This window comes from Bombus fervidus, chromosome 6, assembly GCF_041682495.2.
Source record: "Bombus fervidus isolate BK054 chromosome 6, iyBomFerv1, whole genome shotgun sequence".
NCBI classification, from domain to species: domain Eukaryota; kingdom Metazoa; phylum Arthropoda; class Insecta; order Hymenoptera; family Apidae; genus Bombus; species Bombus fervidus.
Window position 1 is genome coordinate 18,061,817 of NC_091522.1, and position 22,840 is coordinate 18,084,656.

Genomic DNA, 22,840 nt, shown 5'->3' on the forward strand with positions numbered 1-22,840 from the left:
AGAAACTAGGAGGAACGCGAGTCTTCACCAACGTTCCAACGATCGCGTGCAAAATAGGAATGTGCTCTCTCTCTCTCTCTCTCTCTCTCCCTATCTGATCGTTCGTTACAACAAGATTCGTTTCTCTAATTAATCTCCCTACGTCCTCCCTAAACGCAATTAACGCGTCTCGGTCGTGGAAACCCCACGACTCGGTTGTGAGCGCCCAAATACCGACTGTGCGTCGTTTTCTTCTCTTTCGGTTTTATTCCGCCCGAAGCGCACGAGCACACCGCTCGTCTCGGATACAGATCGATCGTATTCGCGGAATTCCCGCGTGCAAATCGCTCGTCCGCTCCGCTTTACAATCGTACGATTTCGCGACTGCATCGAAGAACGATCGTCGAAGACTCCGTTTCTCGTCTCTCCGTCATCTTTTTCGCGATTCTACGAAACCTACGCGATCGAAAACGGAATACATATCGGTGCGATTGTTCGATGGTCGGTGTAGCGGATCTCGTCCTCGCGTCTATACGTATCTAACGCGACGTTGAGTTATTAAATATTACGGTACTTGGAAGGATCGGATAAAATCTTACGTACAAAGGAAACGACACGTACGTTAAACGGCTAAGGTTTGTCAAAAAATAAATACATTCGTTAACTACTATCGCGCGTACGAGGCGAGAAACGCGCAGTTGGCGAGTACCGTTCGTTGGCTGAGAGCTGTTCGTTCCTCGGCAGATGGAAAAAGTAGACGTTATTCGTTCCATCGCTCGACGTCTCTACCTTGTTTACGTATCGTTTGAACAGATTATAGAACGAAATAGGACACTCGTTCGAATCTCTGTCGCGTTTCCCTTGTCGTTTTTTACGATCGTTAACAATTATATCGCATCGAACGCGCGCCGACGTCTTATCACATACGCGTATACCTAAGACCTAAAAATCACGAGCGTTGTCGTTCCGGCCCGTACCTACGATTCTAACGATAAAAAAAAGAAAATAGTATCCGATCGTGGCGTGTCGCGAGGATCCAGAATCGCGATCCATGGTCTTTGGCAGTATAAAGGCGCGCTTAACGTATATACGTATATAGAAATAGGAAGAGCAAGAATCGTTCGACGGTTACGATCGGTCCGATACGCGAACGAGGGTGAAATCGAAGCTCGAGATCGTTCTCGAGTCACCCGAAACCGCAATACTGTTTTCACTGTTTACTCGAGCCTCCGAACTCGGGTATCTCCGAACGGTCGACGCCGCTCAACACGTCTTGAATCTGTTGCAGGCTCTTTCCCTTCGTCTCCGGTAATATCAGCACCGTGAACAACACGCTCGCCACGCAGAATACGGCAAAGATCCAGAACAAGGCGAATTGGCCGAATACATCCTGCAGATTGTTGGCGAACTTGGTGATGAAGAAAGAGACCAACCAGCACACGCACACGGTGATTCCGGAAGCCTTCGATTTCACGTTCGATGCGAACATCTCACCCATCACGGTCCATGGGAGAGGACCCCAGCCTATGCAATATACCGCGATGAAGATGACCAGCGACACTATAGGAAGCCACGATATGGCGCTAACGTCCGATTTTGAAACATCTTGCAGGAACATGTACAGACCAAGGGCGATCTGGAAATCAAACACATATAGGCTATAAATAGGAGATATTTTGTTGGAACGACGCGAAAGGTACGCGTGACGGACCATTTGGTAAGAAAGATACTCGGCGCGGCAATGCTTCGCTTGCTTCGAACAAACTTTGACTCTAATCGTTCGGACGGCACGCGTCCGACGATGCCTGCAAGGCGGGAAAAACAATTCGCGATCGACCGATCGATGTATCAAAAGATCAGCGCTGTCGGTAATTAACCGCATTCCAGACATTTCCGGACACGTCTCGTGTCTCAGCAACGCTCGATACCCCGCGATCAACTTCTTTTTCTCGTCGTTTTTTTTTTCTTACCTTCGTCATCCGTTCACCGTTATTACGAAATTCAGAAAACAGCGTTACGGCTGGCGAAGCAACGATCGATCCTGCGTACGCGTGCACGTAACGAGGCATTGACATTGATCGCGGCCGCGGATCGGTGCAACAATCTACGGCTATGGATAATTAACTGCTCGACCTCACGATTCCAGATGCGTGAAGTCATCGAAACAACCGACGATTTCCGTGTCGACGCGTCGCTTCTTTCTGTTTACGGAAATTTTCTTCCAGGCACGCGTTGCCAACGATTACGTTAAACGGTAAACGAGGAGTAATTTTATTAATTAATTGATTCAAATTATCGATACCTATATCCGTATAGTTCGAGGTTCAGCGAGTCGACCGACGTTGGAAACGAACGCTCGTTCCGTTTAAAAAAAAAAAAAGCAATCAAGGATTCGTTGGCCGTGGTAAATCGGTAGGATGTCGAGAACGCGTACAAGCGTAAGAAAAGCCTCGATAAACGTGCATGAAAAATCACTCGTACCGCGTTATAAAAAATTCAGCCGGCCATTCATCGTCGACAGCGACTTTATCGGAGCGCGTCAAATATATTTTCGATAATCGAAGATATATTCCCTTTGTTATTCCCTTTGTTTCGCATAAAAATTGGATGGAGAATCGAGCGACGAAGGTGGATCACTGGGGCGACCGGTGAAGAAAAGAGCGAACGAAGGTCGTGCGTTCGTGTTGCGATGGAATGCGACGCGCATCAGAAGTACATCTACACACGATCGCGAGGTTACATAAATCGATTTGAATAGGCGTCGCAAGGCCGCGATCGATTTGTTGTCGCTATTTTGCAATACCTGCGAAACGTACGCGATGGACAGTGGATCAAGGCCACGGAAAAGCGCATTCGATACGCGACACAACGACAAATCGTTGCAAATTCTCCACGAGGTTCGTATAATCTCTCTCTCTCTCTCTCTCCCCTTTGTTTCGACGACTCCGAATTTTTCAAATTGCAATCGTGATTCAAAACGATGGAACGTACGTTCCGTAGATACGTTCCGGTTGTTTATGCAACTTGTCGATGATACTAATTAACCGATAATGTAATTTTAAAAGAGCTGTCAATCTATCGTGGAAACAATGGGACTTGTCATTGAGATGAGAGATAAGACTGATTGTATATGTCGTCTCTCTGACACGAAGAACAATAGTTTCGACTTGCAAGAGATGTAGATGGTCCGCGTGACATTGGAATTTTTCCAAACAAATCACGATCTTGGAACGTTTCGAAATGAAATCGCTATCGATCGTTATCATCGTATAGGAGAAGTCGATCGAGCGCCGGCTAAATTCTATCCGCGAATCTCCGCGGCATCGTTGATATTCCAAGTGGAGGAGTAGTGGGAACCATGGCGCAGGTACTTATGAAATACCGCGAAAATTGCTCGTCACGTAACTCGATTAGGTAACTGATCGAAAAACGTGGTTATGTGACCGTCGAAACGCATCGTCACCGACGAGTCGTTTTATAATCGAGGTGGCCACGGAGCGAAAGCGAAACTCGGAGTTCGCGTTATGCTGCCTGCAACGACGATCGATCACGTTTCGTACGTTTCGAACGATCGCGGAATAATTCGTTCGCCATTAACCGATGCTGCCGGGCGTAAAAGTAGTCTTTACGAAATATCGTTACGACACCAGAGGGTACGAGACCTGGTTAGCGTCCGGAGGATCGTACCTCTCGCTCGCGGCTGTCCTTTGATTCCACGTGCACGCGTTATCGGGGACAATCGATAGAAACGTTGCAATTTTATATTTCCACCTCGCGAGGACTAACGTCTCCATCGCCTTGTTTTTCGACGAACAAGACTCGCGCGGCAAGATCGTAAAGAAATACATCGATCTTAATTGGGACGAAAGCAATACGATAACGCGATAGCAAGGGAACGATAGTACGATCTTTGTACGGTACGATCGCTACTTCCGTAGAGCAACGTAGCTATGCAACTGGAATGTAACGCGATAAATTTACACGATAAACATGGATTTCAGAAATAATTCACTTACCAAGGAGACAATCTCGCCAACGCCGGAGGTAATGAGCAGCAATCTTCTACCAAGTCTGTCGACGATCACCGGCGTGACCCCGGAAGCAACCACTTGCACGCTACCGACGATCAGAGTCGATATGGAGTCGGGTAGCGCACTGTGCGCAGCCTGGAAGATGGATCCCATATAGAAGAGGACCACGTTGATACCACTGCACTGTTGGAACGTCACGAGCAAGCACGTATATATCAATGCTTTAAGGTTCGCCTTCACGTTGAATAAATCGCCGATTTTCGCCTTGCTCTTGAACGCTTCGTCGATGGCAGCCTAAATACCAAACAGATTACGATCGATCATTTATTTATTCGAACCATATCGCAAACGCCAAAGTTAGTTGCTTTTCGTGCCAAAAAATCGAATCATCGTCCGTCGATAAATCAAAGAAAAATTTGTATTTAGAGCGTGATGAACAAGTTGCGCGCTACTTGTCGCGAAGAATGTGAAAAAGTTGAAGGAAAACGATGGGAGAGGAGATCGAAGAAACGATGGACGACGAAACAGAAATATCGGTTCGGCGATCTATCGATCGACATCTATCGCAAATTCATAGAATTTTAATAACGCGGCCGCAGAAATCGAAAGATCGAACGTCGATACGCGTAAACGCGACGCGTTAGTCATCTTGGACTGCGTTAGACTACGCAATGAGGCATACTCGATAGCGTATAGAGGCACGTTGGAGGTTGCAGGAACGCTCCTCCGCGTTGCCATCATTGACGGATCAAGGAACGACCTTACCCCCGGCCTCGTTAAGCGAACGCTAGCCGAACGTCGCACTGATACGATGTCGCGCCGCTCACCCACGCTTTACCACGCGATCGGTCTTATCGTAGCGCTCCTCTTATCGACTCTCGCTCCCCGCATCGATTTTTGGTAAAATTCCTGTGTTTATGCGAGACCTTGTTATCAATCTTTCCGATTCTTCTTCTTTCGTCATATAAAACTCTGTTTATATTTATCGTTTGCTAGTTCCCCGTTGCTTTTATAAACGATACCGTACGAACGTTATTCGTTCGTGTCTATTTCTGCGTTATCACGCCGTTCAATTCGGATTACGATTATTCCCGACACAACCGCCTGGTCGCTTTAACGCAACGGAAACGATCTCGAGGCCTCGTTCAATTTCGTCTCGCGTAACGACGGTCATCTTCGTCGGTGTTACGACATTCGGGCACGTGCTTCGTATGTACGAGCTTCTCTCGCGATCAACGTGACCTTTCGGACGCGTGCAGACGGAAATTGTTCTAGTCTCGAAAGCGCATGGAAATAGCGAGGATCGCGCGGAAATAGGAATAGGAATTCAACGGACAACGATCGTTTCCCAACTACTCTCGAGTCGTATTTTTTTTTTTTTTTATTAATTTTCCACATTACATACCTGCATTTCGTCCGCTTCCTTTTGCACGCTAGCGGGAGACTTGCATCGTAACCAGGCCAAAGCTTTGATCGCTTCTTCTCTCTTGTTGATCTTCAGCAAATGATACGGCGATTCGGGCATCATGAAGAAACAAGCGACGAATACGACGGGTATAATGCCGCAGAGTATGGCAAACGTCAGATACGATACGAACGGCCCGATGCAGTACGCATATAGGAGACCGAAACTGACGAACAGTTGCAAGAAGGATCCTAGAGCACCTCTGACGGACGTCTACGTAATTGCAAACAGAATGGAATATCGATTAAACGCGTTATAACGAAGGACTCGGATTAGAACGAGTAGGTGCGACGTTTACCTCGGCGATTTCGCCGCAGTACATAGGAACGACCGTGAAAGCGAACGACAAGGCGATACCGAGAATTATTCGTGCCGCGTACAATTGGTACACGACGCCAGCTGTTGCGATTAGGATCCAACCGATCAGAAATGGTACCGAGCTGAGTAGCAGCGTGTTCTTCCTACCGCATCTGCGAACCGATTAAATCAGATTAGACGAACCGTCTTGCAGGAACAACGTATTTGCGTTTACGTATTTACGACGGTGCGCGAATTTCGAGCTTCGAGCGTCTATACGCGCGATAATTCCGGCGAAAGACGTTCGTAGCTCGATCAGTCACGTGGTCAAGGCTGCGAGTAGAAAGCCTTGGCCAAGTATAACGCTCCTTAGAACGTGCTAGGCCTATCAACCAGTACACGCGATAATAAATAATACGATTGTTCCGTAGAAATCGCGTTATACCTCTCCGCTAAATATCCAGCTGCGAAACTTCCAACCACCGCTCCCACGGAGACCAACGAGCCGATCCAAGAGTTTTCATCCGGGGTGATCTTTCTGCCGAGAGGATTGTCGGTCACTTCACCCTGCAACCTAGGTAATATCGGACTGGTCCATCCTAACAGAGCACCGGCTGCAACGCAGCACAAATTTGCTGAAATCATAACGTTCGTTGTTATTAATCTCTTCGTCCATTTGGTGGAACGGTATCCGCGCAAGAAAATGACACGACATATTCGAAAACGGCACAGACGGTTAGTTAGCCTAGTTCGACGCGATCCAAGATGTACGATCAACCGACGATCTCCTTCGAGTATATATTTTCCGCGTGCGCGATAGTCACGGTTAAGTTGCGTCTGCTGGCAGAGCGACCGCTGGTCACGTTTCTCGATTCGGTGTGCGACATACGAAGGACCAGAACGACCTAATAGATTTACGTAAGAGAGAAAGGGACGGAGATGAGGCGATGCGAACGACTTTTGATTTGGTCGCGACTCTTCGCTACCGAATCGCCAGAGTCGTGGAACAATTTGCTAACGGCGCCATCGATAACGGTTCGCACGACGGATAAACTCTAATCGGAGAACGTCTTCGTGCCCGCCCAGTTCAAATTCTCTACGAAATTACTTTTTCGTCTTTCTACGAAGTCAACGATCCTTCCGAGTTATCCGCTTTGAATCGTACGTACCGCCACTTTCACTCTCTTCTAATCGCTCGTTAAACGTCTTCTACGAAACGAGAAAAACAATTAAATCGATACGCCATGGTAATGTGATTTTAACGCCGGATCCGTCTATTATGTTAATCATCGTTCGTACTATCGCTTTCGATTATCTGCTCGTCTTCGACGCCTTCCGTGTCTGCCCCCCTCCCACCACCACCACTCTCAATTGTTTCTATTCTCGGTATTTTCCTCCATCTTTTCCCAGTTCTCTTTTTCCCCTTTGGCGTTCGACGCGAAAAATTCGATCGTCGATACGCGAAATCGAATATCTCTGATCGGTCACAACGGTCGATCACCGGTAGAGCGAACCGATAGGAAAGAATCGAATCGTCGACGCGAGTGTATCTCGCGTCTGACTCTCTGTCCTCGTTGCAGAGATGATATCATCGAGGATAACATAAATCAGGAATGTTCCGTCGTGTTATGCACGTTCGAAAGCGTCCGATGTCTATCGCAATACTAAACTTTACTACTTACGTACACGGCCTAGCTTAAACCTACGTTTATTGACGTAATTTGTTTCGTCCATTGTGGGACTTTGGTATTTTCGAAGATAAAGCCTCCGATAGTTTGAAACCGCAGAACTTAATCTATTCCTCGACAATATAGTTCCATTAAGTCTTTGATAAGACAATTGGAGGCTCTTGTTAGCGAATAACAGCGAGCATTTTCATAGCCAAAATGTAATGCGATAGCTTGTATCTTCCAATTTGCTTTTCCGCCGAAACGCGACACGAGGATCGGTAGTTCGAATGGCGTTTCGCATGATCGGCAATTTCAAAGACGACGCTCAAGAATCTCGGCACACCTGCCCATACAAAGATACGGGAACCTGATGTTCAGTGGAGCACGGTGTTCTTGAATGGCAGAAGATGGACGGAATTGAACGAGACTACGTTAAAGCAGACTGATTAATCGAATTAGACTGGTTAAGGTAATCGGCGGATGAATAGTTTAAGTCTTTATCCAGCGAAACGCTCTGAAATCCAAGATAGCAAAAGTTTCTTGTTGAAACGATGCAGGTATTCCGCGCTATTGTACGCAATTGAAACGGACATGGAACGTCGGAATATCGCCGGTAGAACGAAATAAGATAACTTTTTCCAGGAAATCGAAGAAAATGTCAAACTAGACAGAGTTACGCGATTCGATGATTCGCGATTACGTTCGAATTTACGTAACGAAAGGGGTAGATAAGAGTGGAGAGTAAGCTACTCGTGGCGTAATAAACTTTCGAACGGCATGGTATTCCGAAGTGGCGATCGAACGTAAAGAACGAAGGAGTCCGAGTACGATCGTCGTACGACACGTTAAACGTTGCAGCCGAGAGCAATGCAACAGGTTTACATAATCGCCGCGGAATCGCTCTTATATCATCCGATCGCGTGCGACATTGCAACGCGAAATAAAAATAACCAGGCGTGTTCCTCGCGACGAATGGTTGCGCTGGTCGCCGCGTGAAAAATCTCTCGTCGGGATATCGATATCGGACATCGTCGACTCGTTTGTTCGCTACTGTGTTCGAATTCTTGAATCTCTAGTAATCAAGAAACGAGATAATCGATGTTTGCGTTCTTCTTGCGCAAAGTATCTGCCGTTCTTCTGCCAAAGCATCGAAGATATCGTTGTTTATTGGAAAACGCGTAGATGGAAAGGACACGACTCGAACACGATTGATTCTTCGAAGGGGATAAACGCGGAAAGAAAGAAAGCGTTATCGATCAGCAGATTACCGCAACCTCGGTAATCGTTATAAATCGTTTTAATCGTCGTGTAAATGGATCGATCGACTTCTTCCGTTCTACAGCCGCGAGAAACGTGCAACGAAACAACAAAGAAACTTCACCATTGAAACGTTTAATTACCATAATATCGCGAGCGGAGACGATATTCTGCCGGAAGCGGCGTTCAGATCGTCAGGAATTATCGTATCAACGAGTCCATCGAATCTCGTATTTTAATAAAAATAATTAACGATACGATCGGATACTCTACCACGTGTTTCCCTCTCCGATATTCGTCGTAAAAGAAAAGTGAAAAGAAATTCGATCTTTTCGATCGATCCCAAACGAATTTATCGATTACTTGATTTGAACAGATGTCTCGCCAATTGGCCTGCCTGCCAATTAGCATTGCCATCCGCGACATTTGCAGACACGCGACGAAACAATTCGTTCTATCGACTTCTTTAAACGACGATGACTTAATCGAAACGCTCTGTCAAACATTTCGATCGTCATTGAAAGGTGAATAAATAGTTTTCGTCGGCGATTACGAAAGAGAAAGAAATCGATTCGTTTGCTTTCGATCGTCGCGATTCGCCATCCGTCGTACTTTGTCTATTTCCTTGGAACCTGGATTTTTCAACCGATAAACTTAACGGAAACGATATCATCGATGTACAGAATGATCGCAAGCTGTCATTAACGTAGTAAATCTTTCGTTTGTTGCTACGTGGTAAATCTGCGCTCTGGCAAACATAGATATCGATTCGGATACTCGTTTATAGACGCAATCGCGTTCCACCGCTGTATACATTAAATTCATACGGTACTACGGATTACGGTAAATTGTCACGCACTTGAAAATCTTTATCGTTCTTCCCTAATCGCTGTATCATACGAATGATTCACGACTCGCGCATGCTTCTCGTATCCACTGGCAATTCGAAATGGTCGAATTTTCATTTCCCATGATCTTTTCGTTTCTCGTCGTCGACTCTTCGATCGAATCGAAATGACGTCGACGATACGTCGCGAGCCATTTATCGTCGCTTTTCTTGTCCAGGGACGAGAAGGCCGCTATCAGGCGACAGTGGAGAAACGATGGTCGTTGGTGCGCGATTTATCGATAACGAAGCTCCTAGGGGCGACTAGAAACTACGTCGTTGTAAATTTATGCGATTAGACAAGAGTGGAGTCGTGATTACCGTTGAATGGCAAAACAGTAGCCGGCGCTAAAGAAAAACAGAAGCAGAAGGGGTATTGAAACATAGGAAATTTTCAAGTCGATAAGAATTCTCATGAACTTGAGAACGTTGCGTTATCAAGTTGTACGATATGCTTCGATGAAGTATTCGACGACGAAAGAAACCGTTTTTTTCCTTGCTTCGAAGAGGGGTGGAAATACCTATGCGTCGAGTTGTCACGTGTATCAATTACAGCTAGATAATACGTAAGCTAACTTTGTTAACTCCTGTGTCGTAAAAAAAAGATAAAAGAACGGCGATTAATAGTCGAAACGATAGGCGTAACGTCACCGCTACTACAACCAACTCTCTATCATGAAACTTGCAAATTCAGCGATGTTTCTACCGTTTCTTCGCTACATTTTGCATATCCAATTAAGCGTGTTTACAAATTGCGCAAACGCGGATTTCCATTCGTTTTTCCGCGATACAATTCTAGATCTTTCGAGGGATTTTTTTCCACATTCGAAGCTTCCGACTCGCAAACATCGTCGTCGTCTAAGCAGAGATGGTGTTAAACAGCCGTGAAACTAATGTTTTCAAACATTCGTCAACGCATTGCTGGCTTGAAACGCGACGCACAATTCCCATCGCGAATAACTCGGTGGGTGTCGATCGACGAATCGTCTCGCCAGACCGCGAATAAACCGTCGCTTCCGTCGTGGCACGGCCGCAGGAAACGGACCGCGATGCGAATTTTCGTTCTTCGCGCGATACTCTCCCTCTCTGTGATCCTCTATTACGTGTAATTGCACGTATACGTTAATTCGTTACTCCTAAATTGCCAGGACAAACTGAACGTGCATAAATATCGTACGTCTCGCGTGAAAATCGTATTACCTGTTGGCAATAATAATTATTATAATAGGTGTTGGCATAGAAAGTTCTGAACGACGATCGCGGAAAAACAGGAAATTATCTCGATGGCGGCATTAGAAAGTTGGCCGTTTCTCACGCGAGAGCCTCTGATTGTCGCGTATTTTTAATTAAAAAAAAAAACAGTCGCGATAATGAGCGGGTAGAAAGCAAGAAAGTATGGAGCAGTGATCGTAACCAACCGGTACCTTTAATAACGACGAAGCGGAACGCGGTAAACTCTCATTCGTGAATAAGCAAGATCGTCGAATAAATGGAAAATACGAGCAATTTAAATTGCCAATCTTTCGTCAAAGTTATTTACGAATAAGCGAAAGTTTCTGGCGGCAGGAGAAATTGCTTAAGCGCGACGTTGTTTCGATATCGTTGGAATACGTCATCGATGGGTGGATCCGTACAGACTCGGCGTTTTCACGCAACTCGATTAAAACGCGAAACGCGAGATTATCGTAGATTTATCGTCGTCGGCCTTGTTATTCCGTTCTTTCCATTATTCTTCGGTCTTGCGAAATCTTTTTCCTACAAAAATAGCGCGGGAAAATATAAATATTTTTATTCGCGGAGGCTCGATCGGACGAATTCAACGCGCTTTGATATCGAAAGATGTTTGACCAGCCTCCCTTGACGCGGTGCTCTTTCGTCGCGATAACGCACAAATCTTTCGCAAATTATCTAAATCCACTTCGATATTGACTTTTCACCTTTCGCCGACGTTCGTCTTGATCCTCGCTCAATTAACCAGATAACGCTATCGATGAATTTAAAAGAAACTTGCGAAAAATCCTAATTCCATCGACAGAGATTCTGGGGCAAAATCGGTATTCCGCTTATTTTTGCACGATAGAGGATAGATCAAGCGAAGATCAAGCGAAAACTACTATCTAGTGGCTATTAGATTTATCGTGTTATCGGTTCCAGGTGATAACGAGAAAATCACGACTACCAGAAATATAGTTATCGTGGATATTTTTTTCACGATCGAAAAGTATTATTCGTTGGAATTTCGCTCGAGTTCGAAGATGGTCGATTTGTCATTCGATATCTTTTACGACATCATCGATGCGTTTTAAGACTGTAATTATATTTTAAGGAGAACGTCTCGTTACGAGATTCGAGGGATCGCGTTCTCGACGTTCGGTGTCGAGACTCTATCGAGAAAACGTACGTAGCGCGCAGCTATTCCGTTTTCTGATAAACGTTCGCGATCTTTGACACTAAGAGGATATCGCTATTCGAATGTTTAACAATAACGAGAGATAAGAGTTTATAAGGTAACGAGGAAATTGTTGGAATACACGTGGCACGATGCGCGCCTCTGGTCGAGCAAGATTCGTCGCGTCGAACGGGCAATTGGCGTCGCGTCGAGGGAACCGCGTGACAGAGCATAACACAAAGTAGGTAAATATCGTATCGAAAGTGACAGAGCATACGATCAAATTAATCTACGTATACCTGGCCTATCGAACCTATTAAAATTCCAGATATTACGTACTCGATCGTCTCGAGATTTGAAAATAATCGCGATTAAAAGCTCTAGAATTACGTTTGGTACTTAAGATTTCACGATAAGGTGTCGTTCGTAAGCTTTTTTCGCGATTCCTTCGACTGGAACTGCGCACGATTCCCTCGAAGTTAACGATTCGAAGGCGGCAAATTTGGGAAATATGGCGCGAATCGAAGCTAATCTGGAAAACTTGGACAAACTGGTCGGAATTCGCAGATCGGTCCTGCGAACGAAGCTCGATGCTTCGCAAGTTTTCTAAACTAGGTTTTCGTAAAATTTTCTATTCGGTAACGATGATTTGCCGCTTTTGCTGCAACCTTCGAGAAATAGTAAATCATAATTATTCGTAACGCTCTAGAGATAATTGATCTATTTTTTCGAATGCTAATAAGGGTGAACCAGTAGACTATGTATACTAATAAGCAGAATCGTATTTATTCCGATGAACGATTACGCAAGCAAGTACGCTTTTTTAACCAGACCACTATCTTGCTATAATTACGTCTTTATCGAGCCAACTGACACTATCATTATTTTTAACGAATCGTCGCGGTAGCTCGTCATACATCTGGCGTAGATCCTCTACGATCGACCGGTAGTTACTAGTTGGACAAGGCGCAAATGCCGTAGTCGACCGATCGATTTTTTGTTTTCGCGTTCTCAACTAATCTTCGATAATCGATGCATTATCTTGAAATCCGTTATGTAAAACTCTGCGTTCGGATAAGATAAAAGCGCGTGGACAGGGACGAGGAAAAAGGCTTTTAGAGCTTAGCCGTCGCGATCGAGCGATTTTATTCGACGCGAAGAATCGATTTGTTCGATGCAGAGACGCGACCATCGCGTCGCACGAATTTTCCCGAGCGCGTACGTCGCCGCGTAAATCTTTGCGGAAGGCGGTAAAAATTACTTTAACGATCGCTTCGTCTTTCGCGCGGATTACGAAATGAAATTTAACGACTTTGTCGAAACGAAGGACGCGCGTCTCGTTTCTTCGAGATAAACGCGAGCCACGGCCGTCGTCCACGTCGCGCAGGAGAGCCTCGATCTCTCGAATTTACCACGGTGTTGCTGCGACGCGTGCCCGTTACGATCGCTGCAACTTCGTAGCAATTTCCAAACGATTCGATTTTTCCTAAGACGTTGCACGCGTCTCTACCCACGTAGAAGGAACGAAGGCTATGCCTTCGACTTTCGTAGGAAAGTGGATAAACTCGCACACGGATGGTTAAAATCGAACGACGTGGGCGGACAAACCCTCGTAGGTCAATATTCACGCGTGAAAAAGGGCCGTTCGTCACCGTTTAAATCCAGTTTCGGTTGAAAAATTTCCAGCGATATTCGAGGGGACGATTGCAAGATTTACGTGGAAATTTATCTTTGAAATATTCGGCACGTTTGACTCTTATGACGCGAACGAGATAATCGATACGTATGGTATAGGAAGAGGGCGAACCTTTTACGAGATTTATATCGGCGGAACGATGGACGCGAGGGAACGTGATCGAGAATATGGTCGAACGAAATGCAAAGAGTGTCGCGTGCAGGACAATGGGTTTACGTGGGAGCAAGAGTCGCGAGGAGAGGTTCGTGTCCTCGAACGGTCACGAATATCAAACGATTCGCATCCGGCGTCCGTCCAAATTGAATCACGCCCGGTGAAGATTCCAATCAACTCAAACTACATCCTCGTTAGTCACAACATCGTAACAATTCGGTCATCCGATACGTAAAACCTCGAAACAAATCGCGTCGTCTCCAAACGTTTCCAGCTTCTTTCGTGCGACATTTTTGTCCGTGATTTTTCAAGCTTCTTCAAAGACGAGAAAATCTTTGTCCGAGACAGCTACTGTCGTTCCTTGACGCGATCTCTCGTCATTCGACGAATTTACGACGAAAATCGTTCGAACTTTAGGCTAACTCGCGATTACTCTAGATTCAGCTTTCTGTTGCGATCGTTTCGAGCTCGCGAAACGAAACCGAACGTTGCACCAGTTACATATTCGTTTCCTTGAAAGAAAAATCCGTTCGAGACACGAACGCCAAATCGCTCGTGTATATTCGTCGAATTGACGCACGAATCGATACTGCGTGTTCGTGTTTCTCTTCCACTTTGTTCCAACTTTGAACCAGCGTCGACTTTGCCGCGTCCCCTCTCCGTTTTCTAGTTTCGTTTCTTTCGTTTATCGCGCCACGCTATTTCCTTCGCGCCTGTCACCTACGAGAGCCGCGTTAAAGATAAACGGCGTTATTTTCAGTCAAGGCATACCGATTTTCTTCCTTGACACTCGTACGGTGCTATTCGAGGTCTTCCTTCTTCGATCTGTTCTTTTTGTCTTTTTTCTTTTTTTCTTTTTCTTTTTTCTTTTTGTCGCCTAAGAGATGACATTTCGATATATTTAGAAAGATAGTCTCGAAATATACCGAGAGAAAGGCGAAGAGGAACGCGAAAGAGAAAAGAAAAACTATGGACTGTCGATGTCGTCGACTGGCTGGATCAGAGTAACGCTAATAGTTGTTATTTCTCGTTCGAGTCTGACAAACGTCGAACGTTTGTCCGACTTTACATCGCTCGTTACGAGAGGCGGGTGGAATTCGTCGATTCAAAGTGCAATAGAAGAAGGAGGGCGTGTAGGATGAGTCACGGGAATTCAGATTATTTCGAGCGAACGTTTTCCGCTTGAAAACACGGAAACGGTACGATATTCGTTGGACAACGTGGACTATCCGAATACGTATATCCACGATGAGTTTATGGAAACGCGAGAGATTCGACGAGTAACCGTGACACTCCGCTTGGTCCGTGAAACACGTGGATGCCACCGTTCGGTCGCCGACAACGCGTTATCTCGTTTTTAACGGTCCGATCCACGTAACTCGACGTTCGACGAGATCTATTCCTCGTTGAGGCATACGATTTCGAGAGAATCTCTACGTCCGCCTACGCGCACGATCGCGGTCGGGAAGAAAACGAAGCGATCGAGGATCGAAGGAGCACGCTCGGTTGCAGAGTCTCGTGATACTCTCGTAAATTTGGACTCTTGAACGATCCACGCGTCGTTTCAAACGGAAGCAAAAGTGCGACGTCGAGAGTCGTGGAATTGCGATATTGTTCGTCCGTGCTCGATCGCAAATTGATATTTGCTTAGCTGTCTGGTATAATGCACGCCGGATTATTATAGAAAGGATAGGACTCTGGGCAATTTCGTGGCGCGCTGCCTAGCAAAGTATCGTTCGCTTTAATCGAGAAAAATTATACGCGTCGTCGTGATCTACCGAGAACCAAAAGGCTTTGATAGCTACCATAGCGGTAACGATAGTACGAATCTTTACGGAAAGACACACGCTCGAGAAAGAATATATCCGTGGCATGACGTCGCGTATTCTTGCGACAAAGTTGGAGCGCGCGCGTTTCCAGCCAACGTCGCTTTAAAACGCACGCGACCAGCGAAAACGCGCTCTCGTCCGATCGTCTGTTTACATCGCTTCCTTGTTTTGCGCACGAACACGTAAATTTACTTTTGTTTGTCCGCCGATATGTATAATGCGCTATACTTTACGCGATCGTTTTGCTCGAACGTCAGCGATTAAGCAAGAAAATCGTTTGCTTGTTACGCTGTTATTTCGTTTGGGCTATTCGTTAATTACGGCAATCGCGATCATCAAGCGAGGAATCGACGGTTTCGCCACCTGTGCGTGAAATATCTCTGAAGAAAATTTCATCCGTTTCGATATTCTTTCTCGCGCGTTACACGCGAACGCGTTACACCGTGTGTCATCGTGGTATCGCGGTATAGCACGATAATAAGTCAATTACGACTCAATTCGCCCGTTTAACATTACGACGGCGAAACATTCAGAAACTAGCGATAAGAACTAATTTCATAAAGTAACTGTCGCTTCGATTCTGCTCGACGAAGATCGCGATTCTTTCTCTTCTTGCCAGAAGAATCGGAGAATCATCGCGAAGCACGAAAGTTCGTTCTTCCCGAAGCGTTGTACGATCAAAGGCGAATCGGTCAACGGTTAACGGAGAATTATACGTCGAACGAATTTTTCATAGCTGTTCGTTAGTGGAATCGAGTCTGTTGAATTTATCTAATCCGTATCTTGGAAATCTTGCGTCGTACGGACATTATCGACGTTCGACGGACTCGTTGATTCGGTAAATTTCTTTCCGGTGGCGTCGAATTTACCGAATAAACTTTTCCACGAGTATGTAAAACTCTACGAACGATACGATACCTCGCCGCTTTCAAACTTTAAATACCGCGATTCGTTCGCTTGAAAATTCCAGTTAACTTTGAAAATATCGAGCTTTTAACGTTCGCATCAAATAATTACAGATAATTATTAGGCTGCTTATCGGTGAAAAGTTTCCAAATTGGACGACCACGTCGCGATCTCGTACATGCGCGTTCCATCGAACGATTTTCGAAAGAGATCCCTCAACAGCGGCGCGTCGTGCGAGAATGGAACGCTTGCCAACGGAAAAGGTGGCCAACAACGCGCGTCTTCGGGGTCGCTAAACTCAGGCTGACGGACGGCTTCGTCGATAGATGCGATTCCCCGAGAGTCCTGGCACGCGGATCGAACGTCCGCGTTTAGCCATTGAGAAAAAGGGTTGGAACTTACCCGCTGCAGCGGCGAGGTATTGAAGCAACGTCGAGCCCTTCTCCGTCATTTCTGCGGCAGGACACTTGTCGTGGTCACCGATCGTACGATACTTGGGTAAGCTACCACCAAACTTTATGGGATATTTTCCAAGGGTGGGTGAATAGTACACCGTCGAAGTGCAACTCGTTGGTACAGGGCTATAGGCATACTCTTTATAGCGCCCCTCTATTTCCTCCTGGACGTGGGTGGGGGCCATTTCTCTCTCCTTTTCTGTTTCTCCCTCTCTCCTTGCGCGTCGCCTCAGCCCAACACTGTCTCTCGCGCGTACACGGCCCCGTTCGATAAGCCCCGCTCCACCTCCTCTCCCTTCCCTCGTGCTTCCTCCTTCCTGCGAAACGAGCTTCGTCGGTTCGTCCTACTCTCGCACGCTTCTCGATTCTCCCTCCAGCTAGCGACGACCAGCAGTCTCCTTCTCCGGCTGAAATTCCAACAACCGTAACAATACCGTGAGTTTTCGACCCTGCGGCCAGCTACGGATCGTGCCAAGGTCGCACGATCGTCGGTCGATACGGTCGACCGACGGGGTTGAAAAGCCAACAGGCGCCAAACGGCGCCGATCGTTTCGCTTTTTCACCGCCACGGATAGTCGTGCCGCTATTCCCGCGGTTATCGAGCGTGTTAAACGGGCTTATACGAAAGTCTGGATCGGACGATTACTTCGCTCGTAAGGCTGAAGACGCTTTTAGACGCGTTAACGTTAGCGTCAACGTTAGCGTCAACGTTAGCGTCGCGAGACGGAAGGTCAGGGTCGAGCAACCCGCAACGGCCCGACGCGATTCGTTTCTCGTCCGACCGAGTTAACGATCGTCCTACGTTCCATCGCGGATTCCATCGCCTCGTCGATCGTTACGTTATATCATATAATTATAATTACAGACCATTTTTTTCTTCGCGTTCGTTATCGCATCTACGAACGTCGAGCGTATCTCGTCGATCCACGCAGCTGTCCGAGAGAAATTTTATCATTGGAAAGAAACGAGCTCGCTCGCGTAAGAAACAGAGCCGAGATTGGGCGTGTTTCTCGGTCGTTCGAAACGCGGTATAAAATCGCCATACAAAGACGAGAAAATGACTTTTCGATCGTTTTCGTTTCGCGCTTTTGCAGGATAATCCACCGAACGGAAACTCGAGCTAGCTTCGATCAACCAAATTAGCCGGAACAGGCTAAAAATTTATATCTTCGTGTCTTTCTTTACCATTTCGATGGAAATTTTTCTAAGCAAATCTAAAAAAATGCCGCGATAGACGCGTAGAAACTTTGCTCGTCCTTCTCCGTATATCGCTGTTCGACGATCGCGATTGTTCTCCGTATCTGCATTATCTAACGTATCGCGTTTTTCTTCGGGTTTCGAGACGTTTGTTGCGATCGAAGGAATACGTGTGTGGCGAATTAAGTCGGTCGGCAGCGGCGGTTAAAAAGACTTTACCCTTCGCTTATTACGCGCCCCTAGCATCGGCACAGAAAATCAATACCAAATCGGACTGGTCGAGCTACTGGCGTGCACGTGTACCAGCTGGCAGCTGCACTCGTGCGAAAGGGTTGGACGTGAGCTAAAGGGGATGGAAATGCGAATGCCAACGTTCGACGTGGCAATACACACGCTGTCACAAACAGGTTCGAAGGAAACGATCCGACTCGAGTCGCGCTGCTGCCTATATGCTAATGTACGAATGCGAATACAAGCAGGGTGGATGTAAATCGACGATGGAAGAGAAGAGAACAACGGTCGCGTATGAATTTCATTAGCCACGTTGAACGATCGTTCACGTATCGCTATTAAATAAATAACGACGCGTTCCTTTATATCGTTTATATAATCTTTCGACGATGAATTACGTCAATGATCGCAATTTGCGGGATATCGAACTTTACTTTATCTTTGACCGACGAACGAGCCGACTCGAGTTCGCGACCGTCCAAGACGACTGCGTGTCTTTGCTACTTCCGCCTCCTACGCGTCTATCCATGCGCGTTTCAGTTTCATTCACGCTCGCAATGATCGTTCCGCTCGTCGATTTTCATTCATGCGCCACGCGAACACTCCGCAGCGTACTACGGCGATTTTCCTAGTACGCGAAGCACGTTACATTCGTCTCACGTACAAACTTTTCTCGTACTCGTGCCGATCGTTACGATCGTTCAACGAGATCGAAGGAAGATCGAGGCGAGATGCTGCGTGTCGCACTGTGTAACGCTCGCAGTGTAAGGCTCGAAAAAAGAAGAAAGAAAGAAAAGAAAGGAAAGAGAAAGTCTATAAACGTAAAGAACAGCGTTCTGACGATAGTTTGTTTTAAAAACGAGGCGAGTTCCGTCCGATGTTTATCCGAACGATCGATAAAGATAAAAAAGGAAAAGCATCGGAGCGCCGTGATTAAACGAGCGGTCTCCTCTGCTCGTACGTTCGGAACCTGGGGCCGAGTTAATTGATTTCTAGAATCTCGGGATTACCGAAGGTTGCATCGATCGGAGTGCTTGCAACGAGAAGTGCTTGTTACAAGAGCCGGAAGCGTTTTTTCATTAAAAATCCGCTCCGTTAGTTCCTATCTCGACAAAGAGTCGAGAGAAACGAAGATTTTATTATAAAATCTGAAGCAAGTTCTCTAAAAGAAAAGGAAAAAAAAAAAAATACGAATATTTTAATATATTCGTGAAAAGTTAGACGAATAGATCGCGTGTTTTTATTCGAAATTTTATGAATTTTTCTTTACCCATTTCTCGTAGAATTCAAAACAGAAACTCGTTCCATTCTTTAAATATTACGACAGGTGTTTCGTACGTCGTTGCGTATTACGCGTAGCCTGAAAATTTTCTAAAATTTTTCATGCGTACGTACACATAATACGTCTAGATAAAACGATAAATATTTTTAGAATATAAGCAGGGAACACGTAACATACGTAATATCGTACGTTACATGCACGATGTAACGATAACGAGTACGCGTAACGCGTGTCCTCTTCGTTCGAATGCCGGCGCGCGACTGCCGCAATTCGGAAATCCCCTCCGATTCGATGCCTCTAAGCAGACGCGTCGCCGCGTTCTCGGTTTTCGCGTCGTTGAAATCAATTTTCAGTAATATAATTATTTTAGTTACACGAAATCGTATTAAGCAACAACATCGACGTCGATATCGTCTGTTCCTGAAATAAACATTCTACCGGTATTTGCAACGCATACGCAATGCTAAAACATTACATAATTTATTTCTTTTTCTTAGTTATTTTTTTACACGACGATGTCTTAATTGCACGATAATTAGACAAAGACCGGCATAACGTACAATTACAACGATACTTGGAACGTCGCTAGTAGAACGGAGTATCGTATATTTACAAGACAGGCGCGTCTCTCGAAGAAAAGGTAGATACGCGATTAGATCGTCTGTTTTCATTTTTCTCTGTTTTCTCATTTTTCATACGCCCACTCGCGATATGTATAACGCTTCGCGAGCAAACATAACTGTAATAACATCGATGGTGTTTACAAGAATACGCGTGACGCTTTCGTACAAGTATTTTCGATATCGATCGATCTCTATCTCGGCAGCGTTGCTGTCCTTTCGCGTGTATTTGTTTAAATACCTTCGACGACAAATATTTTTCGACTCGCGATACTAGCTTTAATTCGAAATATTCGTTCCGAGATAATTCCACGCCGATTATCGAAATTATCAAAATGCTGCGAGTGCTCGAAGGAGGGCAATTAAAAGCTCTCGGTTAATTTCCAAATGTCCGGTATCGTTTCCACCACTACTACCATCCGCCCTATCTATCTCGTTCCAAGAAGTTTTTTCAGCGTTACGCGACTACCATCGCGATACCACTTAAATGGAAATGCAAAAGAAAATCGCGAATTATGTTCGAGAGATTATCTACGACTCGAGAACCACTTATTTGTCACGGCCATTATCTGCTACCGAAAAAATGTTATCGGCCGATAAGATGGAGAGGAAACCGCGTACGAGAAGACGCGTGAAAAAAAGATTCGTGGGTGGAATATTTGGTCAACGATGACGAAATCGGGCCCGTGTTTCACGTTCGAATTCGTTAGCTCGGATCGGTGAATCGCCTTCTATGATCGGAACGACTGCCGAAACTTGCGCGAGAGATTATTTCTACCCGCTGATCGATCGTCCTCTCTTGCGGATAGAGGTGAAAAAAAAAAAAAAAAAAAAATATAGCGATTTGTTACCGGCAAGTTGCACGATACTCTAATGGCAAAAACCCGATATGTTCTATTTTTTCGAAAGCGTTCGATCTTGTATTTAATCTGGACGCTGTATTTCGTATCTTCTTTCGTTTATTTGCAGCCGATATTAACGTGTTTCGCGAAGACGAGGGTTCGACAGAAGATAATCGAGGATTACTTATACGTATTGCGAAAGCGTACGTCGAAGAAGATATTTTACAATTACGAATTTGATTATCTACTATCGTACGCGTTCGAGTACTTATTTAGCCTTAAAACACAAGCGCGTCGTTAAATTACTGACCGATCGAAGATTCGTTCGTTGCCGTTGCTGTGAATCGAATTCGAAGCAACGAAGGGAAATCTTCCCTTTTTCTTCGACTTTTGACTTTCTTTTGACTCGGCGAATTTGGTCGACGGTTCGCACGTCGAAATCGACGGATCGTTGGCTGACGCAAACCTCTGGATATAGGTGGAGTATCGTTGGAAAAGCGAATGACTCCGAGTCGTTGCAAGTAATTCCACGACCACGTTGATCAAAGCAGGACGCCAGGGGCGAGGCACGTCGTCGATCCTGAATCGTTGTACCGCGCGATCTATTTCGTTCTGTAATCGTTACGTTATCGCAAACTACGTGACTAATTACGAATCGATTCGAGGAAGACGATGTTCGAAGACGATCGGTGCTATAGTTCTGACGCTTCGCGATCTGCTACGTTTCCGTTGGTTTATCGTTCGTGTCTTCCGTTTGCATAGGTATATCGACGGTAGACGGTACGATTAAACGACGATATAGACACGTCAGGAAAAGAAAGAATCTTCCGAGTAATCGGCATGTATGTTCGCAGGGTTCAACGGTCGCGATTTTTTTTTTTTTTTTTTTTTTTTTACAAACGATCGCAGGTTTCTACGAATATCGGACACTGCTCGGAAATGAAATTCTCGTACGATGGAATAAAAGCGACACGAGAACGTCGATCATACGTCGATCGTTCTGAAACTCGCTTGGACGCGGAGTAACGCGAAGCAACGAGTTTTCCTTCAAAGTTCTCGTACCGACGATCGTCGAATCACCGGAACCTTCGTTTTGCAACTTTTCGTCGCTCGATCGTAAACTCTTGAAGAATGTGACGGATAAAAACGTCCTTCGACGATCGTTCGTCCTCGATTTCGGGGACGCCGATGGGATTAGAGTTATCGGTTCCCGTAGATTTCCTGGCCACTAGAAAGTCCATTTTTCGTCGGATCCAGGCTTGCTCGGAAATCGATAAATCTTCCACCTTCGAGTCTCCCATCGTCGCTATGTATTTCTACGTGCAGAGAAGAAACGCAACGTCGCGATAGTCGACTCGATCACCGAAATTCGGGAAAGGAATTCGAGAAAGGAAGATACGACGCGAGATTAAACGCGAGTTTAGCTGGAAACGAGAGAAAGCGAAAGAACGATCCACTTACCGGCAAGGTGCGCGCACTTCGTCGAAACGGTATTTTCCCTAAGAAGCACCTATGGTATAGAGACACTCGATAATCGTTATACAACGAACTCGAACCGTTTTTTATCCGAGAACGTGTATCGTCGGACACGCACGGATAAACTTCAGTATGCGCCCGTTTCTCCGCGCAAGAGTCCGCGGAATATAGCCGTCTCT

At 45.7% G+C, this 22,840-nt stretch overlaps 1 protein-coding gene across 1 annotated transcript; it reads right to left on the reverse strand.

Annotated features, from left to right (window-relative positions):
• Window positions 1-226: 226 nt before the first annotated feature.
• On the reverse strand, window positions 227-22,840 carry LOC139987888 (facilitated trehalose transporter Tret1). The gene is made up of 7 exons (XM_072004667.1): window positions 22,647-22,840; window positions 16,961-17,420; window positions 6,218-6,407; window positions 5,774-5,945; window positions 5,416-5,688; window positions 3,996-4,304; window positions 227-1,615 (listed from the first exon to the last, which is right to left on the reverse strand). Exons 2-7 carry the CDS (start codon window positions 17,196-17,198, stop codon window positions 1,190-1,192), a joined length of 1,608 nt encoding a protein of 535 aa, XP_071860768.1. The 5' UTR covers window positions 17,199-17,420; window positions 22,647-22,840; the 3' UTR covers window positions 227-1,189.